We start from the raw sequence: 16,935 nt of genomic DNA on the forward strand, positions 1-16,935 counted from the left end.
GCAGCCATATGGGCAGAGCTGGGCGGATAAGCAATGTTTATTTTGTGATTATTTGTGCAATCTACAACTAGGTAATACAATTATTCTTTTACTTAAGATAACAAATTAGCTTAAAAAACAAAAACACATTATTTTTGTAAGATACTTTCAACATTAACAGTATTTAATAGCAGTACATTGGATTTGGTCACTGAAAGCCATTCCGAAGCCCTTTTTTACAGACTACCTTCATGTTTAAGCCTTACACTAGCACCATGAAACATCTCTGTTCTGTAATAAAGACACTGGAATTTGATTGCTTCCATATTCATGTTGGTGGTTAGGGTAGAACCACAGTTAGTAGGTAGTGGTCCTGCTCCCAGCGTGGATGTCTGGCTGCACTAGACCAAGTGGAAGCTTTGAGCAAAATGATAATAAGGTCACAAATGCTTCTGCTAGGAATCGAAGACAGTGCTCATTTTGAGGAATGTATAGGTTCTTTACAGTTGGTAGTGTTAGTTCTATGTCTACATTGAGGCCACATGTTTTTATCTAGTGAACTGAAAAAAAACAAATATGTTTTCTTCTTTAACAAAACAGGTCACTTCCTTACTATTAGTTGAATTAGGTCCTTTATTTTCTCCTTAATAAGGGGAAAGAACACTTTCTTCCTTAGTCCTCCCAGTTATTTGGTGTCTGGTCACTTCATAATTGCATTTTAGGAGAAGAGATATTAATTTTATTCAACAAAAGCCCGAGTTCCTTGATGACACACCATAATTCAATTTTCATTCTCCCCCTTCGTTGTCTGAACCCCTTCCTCTTGGCACATTTTTCATAGTTAGGAGGAGTGATAGTGTCAAATATATCAAAAGGAAGAATTGATTCAGTCGTCGTTTGACGACTTGACTGATTAACAGAGATCAGAAGAAGGCTCATAACTGTGAAAGCCACTGAAGCGTGGAGTTTTAACAGCTCTTTGGGGAGCTATTTAATGAAAGAATCACTACGGAAACACAGCCATGCCAAAAAGAGAAAAAAGAAAGAAAGGCAAGCACAGGAGCATTCCCATATAACACTCGAAGACTATGTCATAAGAGGAAATGTGCTCATAATTTCTATTTACACAGTGCAATAATTACTGTCTGCCTTAAGATTACTTTCAATCTTCTGTCAAAGTTGCTTAGACATTTCCTCTTTCACTTATCAGGCAGAGAGGTCTAGTACTGGTTGGAATTTGTCTGAAGGATTTTATTCCTTTTGAAGAATGTAATTATCAGACACCTGAGCCCGTACTGCTTGATTACACTAGCTTTAATCTGATCCATGCTCTTGTTATCATCATCATTTGTCCATGAACCAGACTTCTGCACTTGGGTGAAAGTCAGACTGACTTTAGTCTTTAATTTTGTGTGTGGTTATTCTCTTTTCTTTCTCCTGATGCAGTGTCTATGAACCAGATAGAAATGTGTTACGGAGGAAAGAACGAGAAAGGAGAAATCAGGAAACTCAGCAGGATGATGGCACATTTAATTCCAGTTATTCCCTCTTCAGTGAACCCTACAAGGTAGATGGCTTTTGTTATTCATCTCCACCCTCATTTGTTGGTACCTCTAAGCTCTGGGCTGTAGTCTTGACCAGAATAGTTGACCAGTCAAACTCCAGTTAGTTTTCTGCCTATTCAGCCTAGGGAAGACAACCCAGCCATTAAGATTGGGGTCTTCCCCCACAAATCTTGGTGTCAATATCGAGATCTACTTGTTACCATTTTTATCAATAATATAAACTTCATCTCTACATTGATTTTTCAAAGTCATTGCCATTTGTTATGTTTTCTAAGGTATTAGGGAACAAACACTATTCAAGGAGACTGAGTTACATCTCTGTCACATAGATTATGCTGGTATCAGGGTTACCTGGTAGGACTAATAAGAAAGAAACTATTGGATTGGTTTTCTTTTATACTAAGAGCCAGAAATATAACTGCTCTTCCAAAATGACGGATCACCCTAGGTGTCACTGGTATATGAGGATGCATGGAGCTGTGTGTAGTGTAGGCTTGCAGCTTTTTGCATATGTAGCTCCATGTTCATTTTAAACTTCACTCTGACTTCTTTTGCCTGTCGCTCTTGAGTTTCTCATGAGTAATTACATATTTAGAAATTGGAAAGAGAATGGTTGGAGCCAAATCTGAATTTTCAAGGATAGCTTCCAATGGGACTACAAACAGTTAAGGGCAGTCCATTCCTTGAGAGCCACACTCTGGACCATCGCAGGCCTCTGCAGTAGTGCAGCTTGTGTTTCCCTGGCTGCTGCACTCTGGACCATCGTGGGCCTCTGCAGTAGTGCAGCTTGTGTTTCCCTCCTAGCTTCCTGGGGCTGGTGGGATGCAGAGAGCTGGCAGACATCTCTAGAAATGACGATTTTGATGTCATCTCTTGGCTGGCTTGCCTTCTGCATGTGGCAACGTGGGCTCTGTGGTCAATAAAGGAACCTCTCCATTATTTGTTGTGTTTCATTGTCTCTAACAACAGGGTGTGTTTTTCTTTTTCCAGACTAACAAGGGGGATGAACTCTCCAACCGGATTCAGAATACTTTAGGCAATTATGATGAAATGAAAGACTTTTTAACTGATAGATCTAATCAGAGTCATCTCGTTGGCGTTCCCAAACCTGGCGTTCCTCAGGCTCCTGTGAACAAGATTGATGAACATTTTGTTACAGATTCAAGAGCCCAGCCCCAGCCTTCACCTGTCTGCAGCACTACATCTTCTACACCAGCAGCTGTCCCCGTGCAGCAGAGTAAGAGGGGCACCATGGGCTGGCAGAAGGCTGGGCACCCGCCACCAGATGGCCAACAGAAAGCAAGTAAGCGTGGACACAGGTTGATTGATTTGAACAGATCTGCTAATCCAAAGAACCATAATAAAGAACCTAACCACTGTGTGTCAAGCCCCTCATCCTCACCTTCCTCTTCTTCCTCCTCTTCTTCCTCCTCTTCTTCCTCCTCCTCTTCCAACTCAGCACAACAGGGCTCTCTCAGGACCTTGCTTGGTGATGGTGTTGGCAGACAGCAGCCACGGGGCAAACAAGTGTGCAATGTAGAGGTGGGTCTTCCGACCCAGGACAGACCACCTGCAATGGCAGCCAAGCACAGCGGCAGTGGACACTGTGTTCAGAACTTTCCTCCATCCCTGGCTTCAAAACCCAGCCTGGTCCAGCAGAAACCAACTGCATACGTGCGGCCAATGGATGGCCAAGATCAGGCTCCTGATGAATCTCCCAAGCTTAAGTTGTCTACCGAAACAAGCGTTCACTGCGCGTCGTACAGGGGAACCCCGGCCACCAAGCCAGAGTCCACCAGAGCCAAGACCAAGCTTGCCAAGTTCAGCATCCCAAAACAAGTGGAGGTGAGTCTTTTCTCATTTTACTTATGTGCATCTGAGTAGTCCTCTGACTACCAGTTATGAATTCAGCTCCCATGCTTCTTTATTTCAGTGTGTGACTGCCTTCTGTGCTGGGATTTGTAGCAGTCCAAGAGGGAGAATGTACACAGAAATAATGCTTCCTTTTAAAATCTAAACTTGATCATAGTCAGACTTTTTTAAGTTCCAACACATGTAGTTGTGTGTGTGTCTCTGTTAGTTCAGGAAAGAATGTCTCCTTTAATATACTGTAGTTCAAGGGATATCTTGTAAACAAGCCAGTTTAGATGGACATATTAGCTACTAAAAACAAAATTTTTTCAAAAGCTATTATTTATATTATGTAAAGGGGTTAATGTTTATGTAAGAGTTCAGATATTTAACATTTTGGTCAGTTTTGAAAAGTTCCAGGACAAGCTTTACAATGTAAACCTCAGAATGATTTCGAAAGCAACTGTTAAATGAGTCAATGCTGATTATGGTAAATATTCAAATGTATCAAAAGTCCTATCCATATTATAATATTTAAGATTCAGGTTCACTGGTGTTAATAAAGTAAGGACTCTCTTTCAGTTCAGATTCTCCTGGTTTGCACTTTGACTTTATTCAAATGCGAAGATTGGATATATGGAACATTAGAATTTAAAACAAGCAATTACATAGTCACAGAAATAGCAAAGAGGCCATGTCTAGTAACTTGAACAGAAATCTGAGTGGAAGATGGAGTTTTGTTTTCAAGAAGTACATCTTGTGCTATATTTCTAATAGATGACAGTTGTCAAGAGCAAATGGATAAGAAGTATGACTACACATGTTTTTGTTTTGCTGTGATATGGTACAATGGCTGAAATAAAATGTAACTTCTGGAATGTTGCACTTAGGAAGTGTGTGCAAGTTTTTTATTTATTTATTTTGATGTATTCTTTGTTTAAGATGGAGTAACATTGTGGCCAGAATATTATTTGTATCTTAATTTGATTTAATAACCAAATGAAGCATATTATTTGCCATGTCTTCTTAAGCGTCTGACCATGCTAAGCTTAACCATTTCTGGGCTATCACTTCAGAAAGCAGTGTGCACTGAGTGGGAGATCAACATGTTACCCTTAGAGAAGATACACACACACACACACACACACACACACACACACATTTTACTTTGAGATGTTTACACAGGTTCTAATGAGGAAATTAAATGGCATATATACCAGTAACTGGTAACATCTTTTGATAATTCATTTATGATGACTCTCAGAAAGTGTTCATTAAGAATTAATAGAAACAAAAAATTAACTTCTACAAGCATTTATGTTTCTAAAAGTTTGTAGGAAATACACATGGATACCATCTTACAAAATTGAATTTATCAAATTTTTTATTTTTGTTATCAAATGACCTGTAATGGCACAAAAAACTATAACTAATTCTTGAACAGAGGTGACTGCAACCATCAGGGATTCGTTTATAATTTTAATCCCAGTTGATTCCTTAGTACAATGATTTTTATGTACTGAGGAACTTCAACTTTATTCTGTAATAATTTATTTATTTTGGAACCCAATGAGTTGACAGAGCTCCAGTTAAAAGCCAGTTTTTGATTACTGGTCCAGCCTTATGGAGCTAACTCTATAGTTTTCATTAGGTTTTTGGGTCTGTCATTAATAATGTGGACACTTTCTGGATTTCCTGGTAGGACCCTAGATTGGAAATGACACACTAGAATGGTATTTGGTAATCACAGCAAGAGGGAAATGCCTGAGATAGACCCACAGAAATTAGAGCTTTTATACAGAAAGTGTTTCACCTCTTCTATATGTAATGACATTGAACCTGCTTCTTCCTGACATTCTATACTGAACACTTTAAGAAGGGCACTTGTGCATTGATACAAAAGAGGTAAGAAGTGTTCATAAGACAAAGTTATAATTGGCAGATTTTTTGGGAGAGGTGGAAATATAAATAATAGTTTTTATTTTAGCAGAAAGCTTTGGGTATTGTGGACAGTATGGTGATTTGAACCTTGTAACACTGCTGTGCTTAATCAGTTCACAATCATAATAACAAAATGACTCCACTTAGTAGCTGGGCGATACCTGTGACATTTCCCAACCTTCAAAGTCAAGGGTGTTTTTTTTTTGTTTTTACATTTCTTCAAGAAATTAAGAAATGCCCTTTGGCAGGTGTACCATTCAGTGTTTATAGGGAATATTTGTAAAATTCACAATCTTAACATAGAAGCTGAAGGATTTTATCCACCAATCAGATTTTAATTATTTGCTTTTATTTTTTGGAGGGAATAAAACAGTTTTACAAATATAATGCTTATATTTTATTTTACACAGACACCACTTGTATGAAAATACCCTCTCAGTAGCTGGCTGATTTCCATTGAAGCAAGGAATGTGTTTTTAGGGAAACTGACAGAGGAGATGACCTGGAGGGAACTTGTATTTCTTGACCATACTCTTTTTAGGATGTTAGCTGTAGAGCAAGACTTATGACAGGGGAAGCATTGGGTCAACAATGCTAGGTGTTAGGTGCACAGGCAGTGTTAGGTGAACATGACAAGGATGGGGACAATGTAGACACAGAGGCATAGTGTTATGTAATTACATTCCTCATGAAAAGAGCAAGTCAATGACTGAGGAGAATGTGATGTGAGAAATTCTTTTTAAAAAAATCTAATATGCAAGCCCTGGCCGGTTGGCTTAGTGGTAGAGTGTCGGCCCAGCATGTGCAAGTCCTGGGTTCAATTCCTGGTCAGGGCATACAGGAGAAGCGCCCATCTGTTTCTCCACCCCTCCTCCTCTCCTTTCTGTCTCTCTCTTCCCCTCCCGCAGCCAAGGCTCCACTGGAGCAAGTAGGCCCGGCCACTGAGGATGACTCCATGCCTCAGGCACTAAAATGGCTCAGATTGCAACGGAGCAAGGTTCCCAGATGGGCAGAGCATTGCCTCCTACTGGGCTTGCCAGGTGGATCCCGGTTGGGCACATACAGGAGTCTCTCTGCCTCCCCGCTTCTCACTTAAGAAAAATACCCCCCCCCCAAAATCTAAGATGCAATATCTTCCCCCAAGAAATTTACATTATTTGAATAAAATAGATGCCAGCACTTAGCTTTTACTTTGCAATTTCTGTCATTTCAAGTCGAAACTAAATTTAAAGTTGTCATTGTAGCACTAGGAAAATTCTCTCACCTTCATAATCCTTGTAATAGAAAAATAGTCTGTTATTTTTAAAAATCGAGAAATTGTGAATCTCTTTTGCCTGACCACACACTTATAAATTCTTCATTTTTTTCTTACAACATCTGCACCCTATCTGCTGCCATGGTGAGTTATTTCTTACAATTCTTTAGTCTTCAATAACAGGTAATTAGTGTAGAAAAATTCAGTGCAATTTGATGTGGAGGTTAAATACCTCAAGGGAATTCCTTAACTGATATACCTGCCTCCTGGCTGGTTTTTCTCAGCTTAGTTTTGTGTTTAATGAAAAACATATTTTTGTTGTTTTAGCTGGGTCTTTTACTCTTGATGCCATCCCTCATTAACTGAGCCTCCTTTGGAATGTCACTTGGAAGGGTGGCTGCTGTTAGGGGAGAGTCAGGGGACTTGACCAGTGACTGAAGCATGCGTTTTAGAATGTTTTAAGGTAGGGCACAGTAAATATTCTTTCCAGTGGGAGTGAATTATTTTTTGTTTCAAACACAAAATTAATGTTTCACCCTTAACATGTACAGGGGGGCCTCAGGTTACAATAGTCTCGACATATGACATTTCAAGTTTACAATACTCACTCTCATTAACACTTAAAAAAATTGAGATGTGTTTTTGGCTTACGCCGTTAGCATCCTGCTTATGACTATGAAAGTGAACTAGTTTGATTACGTGCAGTGGAAGAAGACACAGTAACACGGCATACCTACGCCATTTTGGAATGTTAAAAGTGCAAGTGTGTTAGGTTAGGTAGTTGACTTATAGGTCAATTATAGGTGTTTTTCGACTTATACCAAAATTTGGGTTACATCACTGTTGTAGAAATGGAACTGTGTCGTAACCCAAGGAGAGGGAAACCTTTGTGATTTAAGATTCCAATGTTGGGGACTTCTTATCTGGAGGGCCAGACACAGGTCTTTGAGGGCCTCAAATTTATACCATCTTGGGTGTCCTCTTAAGAAAAACAGAAGAGGAAAATATACTTGAAATTTTTACAAAAGTATATATTAGCACATTGCTAAGTCCCATCTCCCAGGGCCTCGGAGCGACCTCTGATCAGAAGGCACTGAAGTTTTTGTGTCTTTAGCTTTTCACTGTATGTATCTTTGGCTCATGGAATAATAATAAATTATTAAAATGATTATTTTAAGTTTGAAAGGAGTGCTTTATATTAGCCTCAAAGTTTGTAGAATTTAAAAATAACATCTGCCCGGCCTGTTGGCTTGGTGGATAGAGTATAGGCCACGCACACAGACATCCTGGGTTCTATCCTCAGTCAGGGCACACAGGAGAAGTGACCATCTGCTCCTCTTCCCCTCCCTCTTCCTTTCGTGTAGCCAGTGGCTTGGTTGGTCTGAGTGTTGGCCCCAGGCGCTGAGGATAGCTCAGTTGGTCCAAGCATTGGCCCCAGATGGGGCTTGCCAGTAAATTCTAGTCAGGGCACATGTAGGAGTCTTTTTCCCTATCTCCCCTCCTCTCATTAAAGATAATAATAATAATATCTAATCCTAAGTGGTATAGACAAGGCAAAAATGAGACAATACTATGAAAAAGTCTTACATGCAGTGCTATGGGGTCAAAGTGTGGGTCTCACAGGCTATAAAATTGGCAAGATTATAGTTTGAGTAGTTGTATTCCAAAACATACACAGTTTAGTCTCTGTTAGCTATTAATTTAATAAATAGTAGTGATTTGAAATTGCTCTTGCAGAGGGCTCTGATGGCTGAAAATACATCTGAAAAACCAGGGAAGGAAGAAAGCCAGTGGCTGCTGCCCTTAGCTTAGCCAGTGATAGGGAAAAAAACACCTAAATTTCAGTGTCAGTGAATAGACTGTATATTAGGAGTTTTAGTTGTGGTTGAGAATTTATCCACAAGAAGAGAGTAACCATTTTTGGTTGGTCAGAATTTTATCTGTTAAAATAAGTAATTAAATAGTTTAAGATATATTGATTAATCATCGCATTTTTACGATGGGCATTTTACAACTACCCTTTATACTGTGAATAAGAGCGGAAAGATTAAGTATCATGATTCTACAAAATAGCTTCCTAGAAATGCAATTTACTGATTTTTTTTCTTTTCTTTTAAAGCTGGAAATGGGGAGAGACAGTCAGACAGACTCCCACATGCGCCCGACCGGGATCCACCCAGCACGCCCACCAGGGTCAACGCTCTGCCCACCAGGGGGCGATGCTCTGCCCCTCCGGGGCGTCGCTCTGCCGCGACCAGAGCCACTCTAGCGCCTGGGGCAGAGGCCAAGGAGCCATCCCCAGCGCCCGGGCCATCTTTGCTCCAATGGAGCCTTGGCTGCGGGAGGGGAAGAGAGAGACAGAGAGGAAGGAGGGCGGGTGGGGGTGGAGAAGCAGATGGGCGCTTCTCCTGTGTGCCCTGGCCGGGAATTGAACCCGGGTCCCCCGCACGCCAGGCCGACGCTCTACCGCTAAGCCAACCGGCCAGGGCCTTTACTGATTTTTTTTTTTTAAGTTCAGAGAAGATGAATGGTGTAGGCTTTCTATTTCCTGTCATTCTTGGTTACCTTTGTATGAAAATGGATTTCTTCCATGTTAAAATCGGCACCAGCCTGTTGGACAAAAAAGGCATCTGCAAAGCAATGTATACATTACATATTCATGCAGCCTGAAGTTTTTAGTTACGTTTGAGATGTCTAATGTTTTCGAATCCAACTATGCTGTTTGATTGCTCACTGATTAAATGAGAGTGAGTGGCCAGGCTGGACTGAACCTCCCATCACCCTCATCTCCAGTCTCCATCACCACTGCAGACAGCAGCCATGTCCTGTGGGACAGTGTGGCTTAGTAACAGCGCAGACAGTTCTGTCTGCACTTCTCCTGTCCATATAATGCACAGCCTCCTTCTCTTCTCGAGAATGTGGGCAGCTTGTACCATGTAGACAAGAGTGAAGAGTCAAAACTTTGATCTTAGATGCCAAATGAAAGCACTTGTTTTCCTTATTGTGAAAGGGTCATTCTGAAGGTCATCATGAAGGCTGGCAAGTGGAAATATTTCCATATTTTTTGGTACTTTTATGTTTAGTCACCCTAAAAGATAAAGCATTTAAAAATTTGAAGAACTCATGTTAAAATGCATCCTCTTGTGTGAAGGTGCTGGTGTCCTGTTCCATCCCCTTTCCAGGGCTCTTGAGAGTCATTTTCCAGTGGTAAGGAAAAGATGGCTTGCAGTGCTGGAGTGTTTAGGGCAGAACTGGGCTGGGGGAGGCTGTTGGCAAGCCCCACTCCATTCTCTCTGTGTATGTCCTCAGTTTTTATAAAGCTTTCTCTCAAAGTGTCTGGATAGATGCTGGCTGCTTTCCTTAAACTGCAGTCTCCTGTGTTGATTCCAGCCTTGGGGCTAATCAAGAGCCTGAGGCCTTGGGGTTGGGAGCAACTTGACAAGGTGACATATGATCCAACGTGGCTCCCACCCTGAAAGAGTGTCATTGGACAGCCCAGTGAGAAAAGCTTCTTTTGTAGTTTCTCCTTGGTCAGAAATCATGTGTGATCCCCTGGGGATGATCATGGCTCTGCACACCAGCAAGGACTGTGTTCAAATTCTGACCCTACCACTTGTGAGTCATGTGGGTGGGAGCAAATTGTTTAACTTTGCCAGGCCTCAGTTTCCTCATCTGTGAAGGGGATCATATCTCCTTGGCAGAGTTATTGAAGGGAGGAATAGATGAAACAAAGTATGTAACATGCTTAACATACTGACAATATAGTAAGCATTCGGTAAATATCAGCCACATTCTTACTAGTAGTCCCCTGAAACAACAGCAGCAAACAAAATATGGAAATGGGGATATTATTTGAAGTGGTTGTGTGTGTATGTGTGTGCATGCATGCATGCATGTGTATGAAAAAGAGAGAGATGAGGTGGGAGAAGAAGGAAAAATGGAATTCTGGAAGTTCTTTTGTATTTGTTAGAAATATCTGAAATCTTTGAAGACAAAGATGATCTTGGATTAATATAGCAAAGCTGGAGTGACCTAACTCTCCTTTATTTAATGCTTCACCTCCTGAGGTTTTATTGACAAGGCGGAGATAAAATTGTCTCTCTATGTAGTTGGTTTTTCTGAGCTGTTATCTATGTATATATGGAACATACCACACCTAAGCTGTATCTCTATTTAAATGAAATACAGAATCAACAAGATTTGGGCTGAGGAAAAATGTTAAAAATTTCAGGTAGTAGGTATTTAGAAAGACTCATTGAAATAGAGCTCTTTGAAGCCACAGAGTATTGAATAGCATGTTTAATTGGGCTGAGCAGTGAAATCACTTTATATGGTTAACCAACATTGCAGTACCTTTCCAGTAGATGAAATTGGACTCACCCTGCTGCTCAGGATCCATCTCTGCAGTAAATGGGCTGATTTCAGAGCAGAATGAGGAGTGTGTTCTCTGCAGCTAGAGTTTGATTCTCACTTCCTTTGCTACCCAGATGACTTTGTGTCTCATTGGCTTTATCTGTGACAAGGAATCACAGTTGCACTTTTATTACTTTGCTGGATCTCTGTAACAAAGTACCACAAATTAGTTGGTTTAGAACCACAGAAATGAATTGTCTCACAGTTCTGGAGGCTAGACATCTGAAAACAAGGTGTTGGCAGAGTTGATTTTTCCCGAGGGCTAGGAGGGAGAGTCTGTTCCAGGCCTCTTTACTTGGCTCATGGATGGCTGTCTTCTCCCTGTGTCTTTATGCTGTCCTCCCTCTTCTGCAGTGGTTCGCAAAGTGTGCGCCAGGGTGCACTGGTGTGCCCTAGAAGATTTCCAGGTGCGTCCTCTGGTATTCCGGGAAAATATGTGCCTGTTGGGGACCAAAAAACCAACAAGGTTTTTGGAGTTTAGATTTTTGGGGGACAGAGGTGTGGGGAATTGGCTGTAAGCTGACAGTCTGCCCAACCCCCCACCTTCTCTTGCCTGATGAGGTTGCAAAAGGCTGTTAAGCTGTGGTGTGAATTGTTTACACTACGCCCCATGTTCCCCGGAAAGACTGGAGGCAAGTTTCTTCTATCCTTTGTTTGGTGTCAAGTTAAGATGATGTGTATGCTGGGGGTTTTCTGCACTCAACACAATTAAGAGTAAAAAGAGAGGAATTCTTCAATGTATTGACAAGGAAACGAGAGTTTGCCTTTCAAATATATGCCCAAACATTGAAGAAATCGCTAGGACACATCAGACTAATGTTTCTCATAAACACAAGAATGAAAAAACTTAACACATTTGTGCCAGGACCTGCCAAATTTACTAACTCTTACTAAGAATGTATCTATCTATATAAAAAGATAACATTTTTGTTATTTTATTTTTTAACCCCTCTTTTTTATGAATTCTAGAAAGCATAATTCAAAAAATGTAACATAAAAATGTTTTTTAATGTCAGAATAAATTTAATTTTGTCGTATTTATTTCATTTAATTACCATAAAAGCACACTTGGACTTTATGTATTTTTTGTTTAATATTTGACTTAATTATTATAACATATTTCTCAGAAATTTGTATATCGTGCACCTACAATTATTTGTAGGACTTTAAATGCGCCCAGATTTCAAAAAGTTTGAGAACCACTGCTCTATGGTGTGTCTTTCCAAATTTCCCCTTTCTGTAAGGCCCCATTTGTATTGGATTAGAACCCACCTAATGACCTCATTTTAACTCAATTACCTTAGTAAACACTATTGCCCTTTCAAATTTAAAATGTGAGGGACCTATCGATAGCAAAATGACTCCTTAAGTTAATGCTTTTATGGTGCTTAGACTAGTCACTGGCTCATAGTAAGCATTCAATGAAATCCACAATAATAATTCACAATAATTAGTATAATTATTTATAGTAGCTCTGTTTACTTCACATTTACCTTCTAATGGGCTAAATAAACTCTAGATGGTTTGAGAGCTCAGAATCCAGAAATTGAGGTGAGGTGGGTGAATTTCACTAAAATATGAGTGCCTTAAAGGCAAGGATTTTGTTTGTTTGTTTGTTTTGCTTTAGTTTTCTTACTGTTTAGTTTACTAAACTATCCCTAAATGTGCCTGGCACATAGTTCGTGCTTAGTACATATTGTTGAATTAGTTCATTAATTTAAAGAGATGAGTGAAGGAAGTCACTCCCTTCCAATCATTGAGCTCCTCTCATTGGGGCTTCCATAATGCCTGCCAAACCTTTATGGGAAGAGAGAAGCCAAACACTACTAATGTAATTTATAGCTGATTTGACAGAGAGAAATAGGAACCATATTTACTGATGTGTGTAAACTTAGCCCATGTAAAATAAACTGTATTGCTATATGCTGACCTCAGAAACAAGAGCTAAAGCAGGCAACGGCTCTGCCAGATATTTTGTGTGCTCTGCCTCATTTTTCTGCTTCTCATTGCTTGGTTGTCATGAGCAGAATCACTGGCTTGGGGGCGGGGTGTGTGTGTGTGTGTGTGTGTGTGTGTGTGTGAGAGAGAGAGAGAGAGACAGGTGCTGTATTCCCTGGCCACATGACGTGAGCTGTAGCAAGAGGAGGTGGTGGGAACAAGGCTGGGATATGAGGGGGATGGGAGACAGTAGGGGAGGGCCCATATTTTCAAACTTTCTGCCACATGAATTACATTTCTATGGACTTAAAATGAACTTAAAATAGCCTAGAATTCATGGAGTTCTTAGACATATCCCTTGATTCTGGTGGGTCCTGAACTCCAGAATGTCCCTTGGGCCTTTTTCTCTGCATGTCATTAAGAGCATCATTGATCCTGTTTCTGTCAACATATCTATTTCACTTATTCATAGTAATGCATTATTTCACAATTTATGCAAACAATCCACATATTTATCTAGAGCTCTGTTTATTTGTTGTCTGGTAGACATATTCTTCAGAAATATTGCTGGTTACATAGCACTGGGGTCTACAAAAGCCCTTACATGACTTTAATATACAGTAAATGGTTGACTCATTATCTGTGCAAAAAGAAGGGTCAACAGTGGAAAAGAGATAAATTTAAGGATTTGGCTAATTTTATAAGCCCTGAAAACAAATAAAGACCAGTCATTTCTCCCTTCTCCCAATCGTAGATGACTTGAAAATCTCATGGAGAGGATCAGTGATGAGATGTTTGACTCCCTGTAACATCCCTATCAAGTTTCATCCTGTTTATGGCTAAACACCACAGCTAAGATGAAATAGACCCTCCTGGACAGCCTTCCCGTCTTTAGATAGCTCTCATCCTTTCTCATGCCGACCTACAAATCAACCAACCTTTCTATAACTTATGCTTCTTAGCTTAAGTTGTGCCCACCGGGAGTTCAAATTGTTGGCTATTTCAGTTTTGTTTATTTTGCAATTATTCCTATAAGTTAGGTCCCTGCTGTGTCCCTCTGGACAGTACCTCACACACCCTTTCCCAGATAGAGATTGTACATTTAAGCATGTATTTTCAGATTAGCCTTCCTGACTTCATCACACTCTGTCTAAATCACCCCTTTACCATTTGATTCTTATTCTCTTATAATTTGTGAGAAGTATTATGGGAAAGGGGAAAAGCAGAGCAGATGAAGGGGGCTGGGATGCACATGGGGTTGGAGAGTAGGGAGCCAGTTGCAGTATTGAAAGGGAAGTTAGCGTAATTCTCACTGAGAAAGGAAGTTTTGAGCAAAAATAATATGAGGCTGGGACATGGGGGAGTTAGCCAGGAAGTAGTCTGGAGAAAGAAGGTGTCAGATAGATTAGACTGCATTTCTAGAGCTAAGACATAAGTGTGAACATGCTTTCTCACCTTGTGACATCCCTGTCAAGTCTGGGATCCTGTCTGTGGTCAAACAGGAGTGTACTGGATGGAGCACACGAGCAGGAAGGGAACGCGGAGGAACCCACATCACTGATTGAAGAAAAGTTTGTGTAGATACGATATTTTCCAAGAAAAAATTCTTAAGACTTCTAATTTATAATTCCAAAATGAGCAAAAGGTTTTCATATATAATCTTTTGTGAATTTTGTTTGTTCTTTACCCATTTTTTGTTGCAAATGTTTATATTTTTATGAGTTATGAGTTCTTTAAATATTAAGAAAATTGACCTTTCCTAAATGTAAGCAATTTCCCCAGTTTGTAAACTAACTCTTGCATATAACAGAGAAATAAAATTTTGCATTACCTCTCTTTGATCCCTTCATTTGTAATTATGGTTGTTAAAAAAGGCTATTTCTATATAAATAGTAATGAGTTAAGTCTAAGATACGAAACTGTAAAGAACTAGATGAAAAAATGATCTGTCTGAATTTTTTATATAAGTTCTTTACTTTTTTTTCTTCAAATAGTCAAATTTCAGCATAACTTATTAATTAGTCCATCTTTTCTTTATAATTTTAGTAAGAAAAACGATAAAAACTCCATCTTTATGGAATTGTGGTATAGCTATAGGTAGAGATCCTATAATACAATTTCTTGTGAAACCGGAAATCTTAAATGGAAATGCTTCATCTTTTCTTCAAGGTCAAGTGTAAGTTCTGCCACTTCTACCATCTGCTACAGTCATTCAAGAGCTCTATTCTAAATTCCTGTTGTATTGCTGTTTGTTATATTATCATATATTATTGTTTTCTTTTTGTCTGTTTGATCCTACTAACATATTGTAAGCACTTTACAGGGTTCCCTTTCATTCATGTTTGCACCATCTTCTAGAATAGGGTCCTAGTAGATCAGAACTGAATTATTGCCTCCCCAATGTCTGCACATGGAATTTCTGCACCTGAAAAATAAAAAGTCAAACCTACTTTAACTTGTTTGAATTATATTAGGTAAATCGATGACAAAAACAAAAAATAAACACTAGAATGAAGTGCAAGCATAGCATAGAATCTGATCTAGGCTGCTTCTCCATCTACTTCCAACTTCTTGCTATTTCCTGAGCACATCATCTTTTTTTACATATTGTCCTCTCCTGGTTTGCCTGCCAGATTTTTCTGTCAAGGCTAGATCCTCTTAAAATGAAAATAATAATATTTAGGAGTTAGAAAGTTGCCACTAGAATTGATCACTGTTAATATATTGGCATATTTACTTTCCATTTTAATTCTTAATATTTTTCTGTTCAATTACTCATTATTTCCCCAGTAACAAGTTACAAGCTTATTTAAATAATTTAAATAATGGCCTGATCAGGCGGTGGCACAGTGGATAGAGTGTGGGACTGGGACACGGAGGACCCAGGTTTGAAATCCTGAGGTCATTGGCTTGAGTGTGGGCTCATTTAGTTTGAGCAAAGCTCAACCTTGAGCCCAAGGTCGCTGGCTTGAGCAAGGGGTCACTCAGTCTGCGGTAGCCCCCCAGTCAAGGCACATATTAGAAAGCAATCAATGAACAACTAAGGTGCCGCAATGAGGAATTGATGCTTCTCATCTCTCTCCCTTCCTGTCTGTTCCTATCTGTCCCTCTCTCTGTCATAATAATAATAATAATAATTTAAATAATGAAGAAAAATTAAATTTAAAAATCAACACAAATCCCACCATCCAGGAAAAAAGAATCACAAATATAAGTTGAACTTCATTCACGATAACATTCTTTCTTTTCAATCTTTTTTTCTTTCGTTTCATTAAATCTGGACACTCTTTTGAGCTTTGATATATATATTCTTCTAAAATGCTCATCTTGTTACTTCTTATAGATGATTTGTTCTTTCTGCTTGAATACCTAGAGAATTATTTCTTTAAGTTTTTGAAGCTTAACCGAAATACGTCTTTAGTAGTGAGCATTTCCTGTAACACGGAGGGTTCTTCAGTCTTTCAGGACTGGCTCGTTTTCTAGTTCAGGGGATTTTTTGTATTGTGTTTGCTCACTATTTTTGATTTGCCTCTTTAAGGACTTACTCTTATGTTTGATCATCTTTTTCTCTTATATTGTTTAGTTCCTTTCTAATTGCTTTGATCTGAATATTTGTCACCCGCACTCACAACTATTTTTTATAGCCTTTCTAGTATATCAGTAATTCCTTTATGGGTGCTTATTCTGTTTCTTATTATCTCTAATTTTTTTCATTAGTTTGATCCTATGATCATACAATTTTGTTTAAAAAAACTGTGTCCCCCAATGATTACTTAAGTCATTCCTTTTAAGAATTGACATTTTATTCTAATTTCTATTTTATTAATTAAGATTAATTTATTGTCATAATTCAGGCTTTGTTTTTCATGAAAAAGTTAGAAAACTACTTACACAGTGAACTCCTTCTCATGGGCACTTTCCAGCACCAGAACACTCGAAGGAGCGCCTAGGTGAGCGGCTAGACACAGGGGTCTCAAACTCAACTCAGCATGT

At 39.3% G+C, this 16,935-nt stretch overlaps 1 protein-coding gene and 1 long non-coding RNA gene across 3 annotated transcripts in view; one reads left to right on the forward strand and one right to left on the reverse strand.

Annotated features, from left to right (window-relative positions):
• LOC136330682 (uncharacterized) overlaps positions 1-16,935 on the reverse strand; it is a 445,590-nt gene that overhangs the window by 396,097 nt on the left and 32,558 nt on the right. The window lies entirely within an intron of this gene.
• Positions 1-16,935, forward strand: part of AFF3 (ALF transcription elongation factor 3) — a 719,747-nt gene that overhangs the window by 145,435 nt on the left and 557,377 nt on the right. The window contains exons 4-6 of one of the 2 annotated variants that reach the window (XM_066267826.1): positions 1,426-1,546; positions 2,535-2,847; positions 3,004-3,389. In XM_066267826.1, the coding sequence (XP_066123923.1) occupies positions 1,426-1,546; positions 2,535-2,847; positions 3,004-3,389 (820 nt within the window). Of the gene's footprint in view, positions 1-1,425; positions 1,547-2,534; positions 3,390-16,935 lie in introns of both variants that reach the window. The other variant, XM_066267825.1, reaches the window with a different exon arrangement.

This window comes from Saccopteryx bilineata, chromosome 3 (genome assembly GCF_036850765.1).
Source record: "Saccopteryx bilineata isolate mSacBil1 chromosome 3, mSacBil1_pri_phased_curated, whole genome shotgun sequence".
Lineage (NCBI taxonomy): Eukaryota > Metazoa > Chordata > Mammalia > Chiroptera > Emballonuridae > Saccopteryx > Saccopteryx bilineata.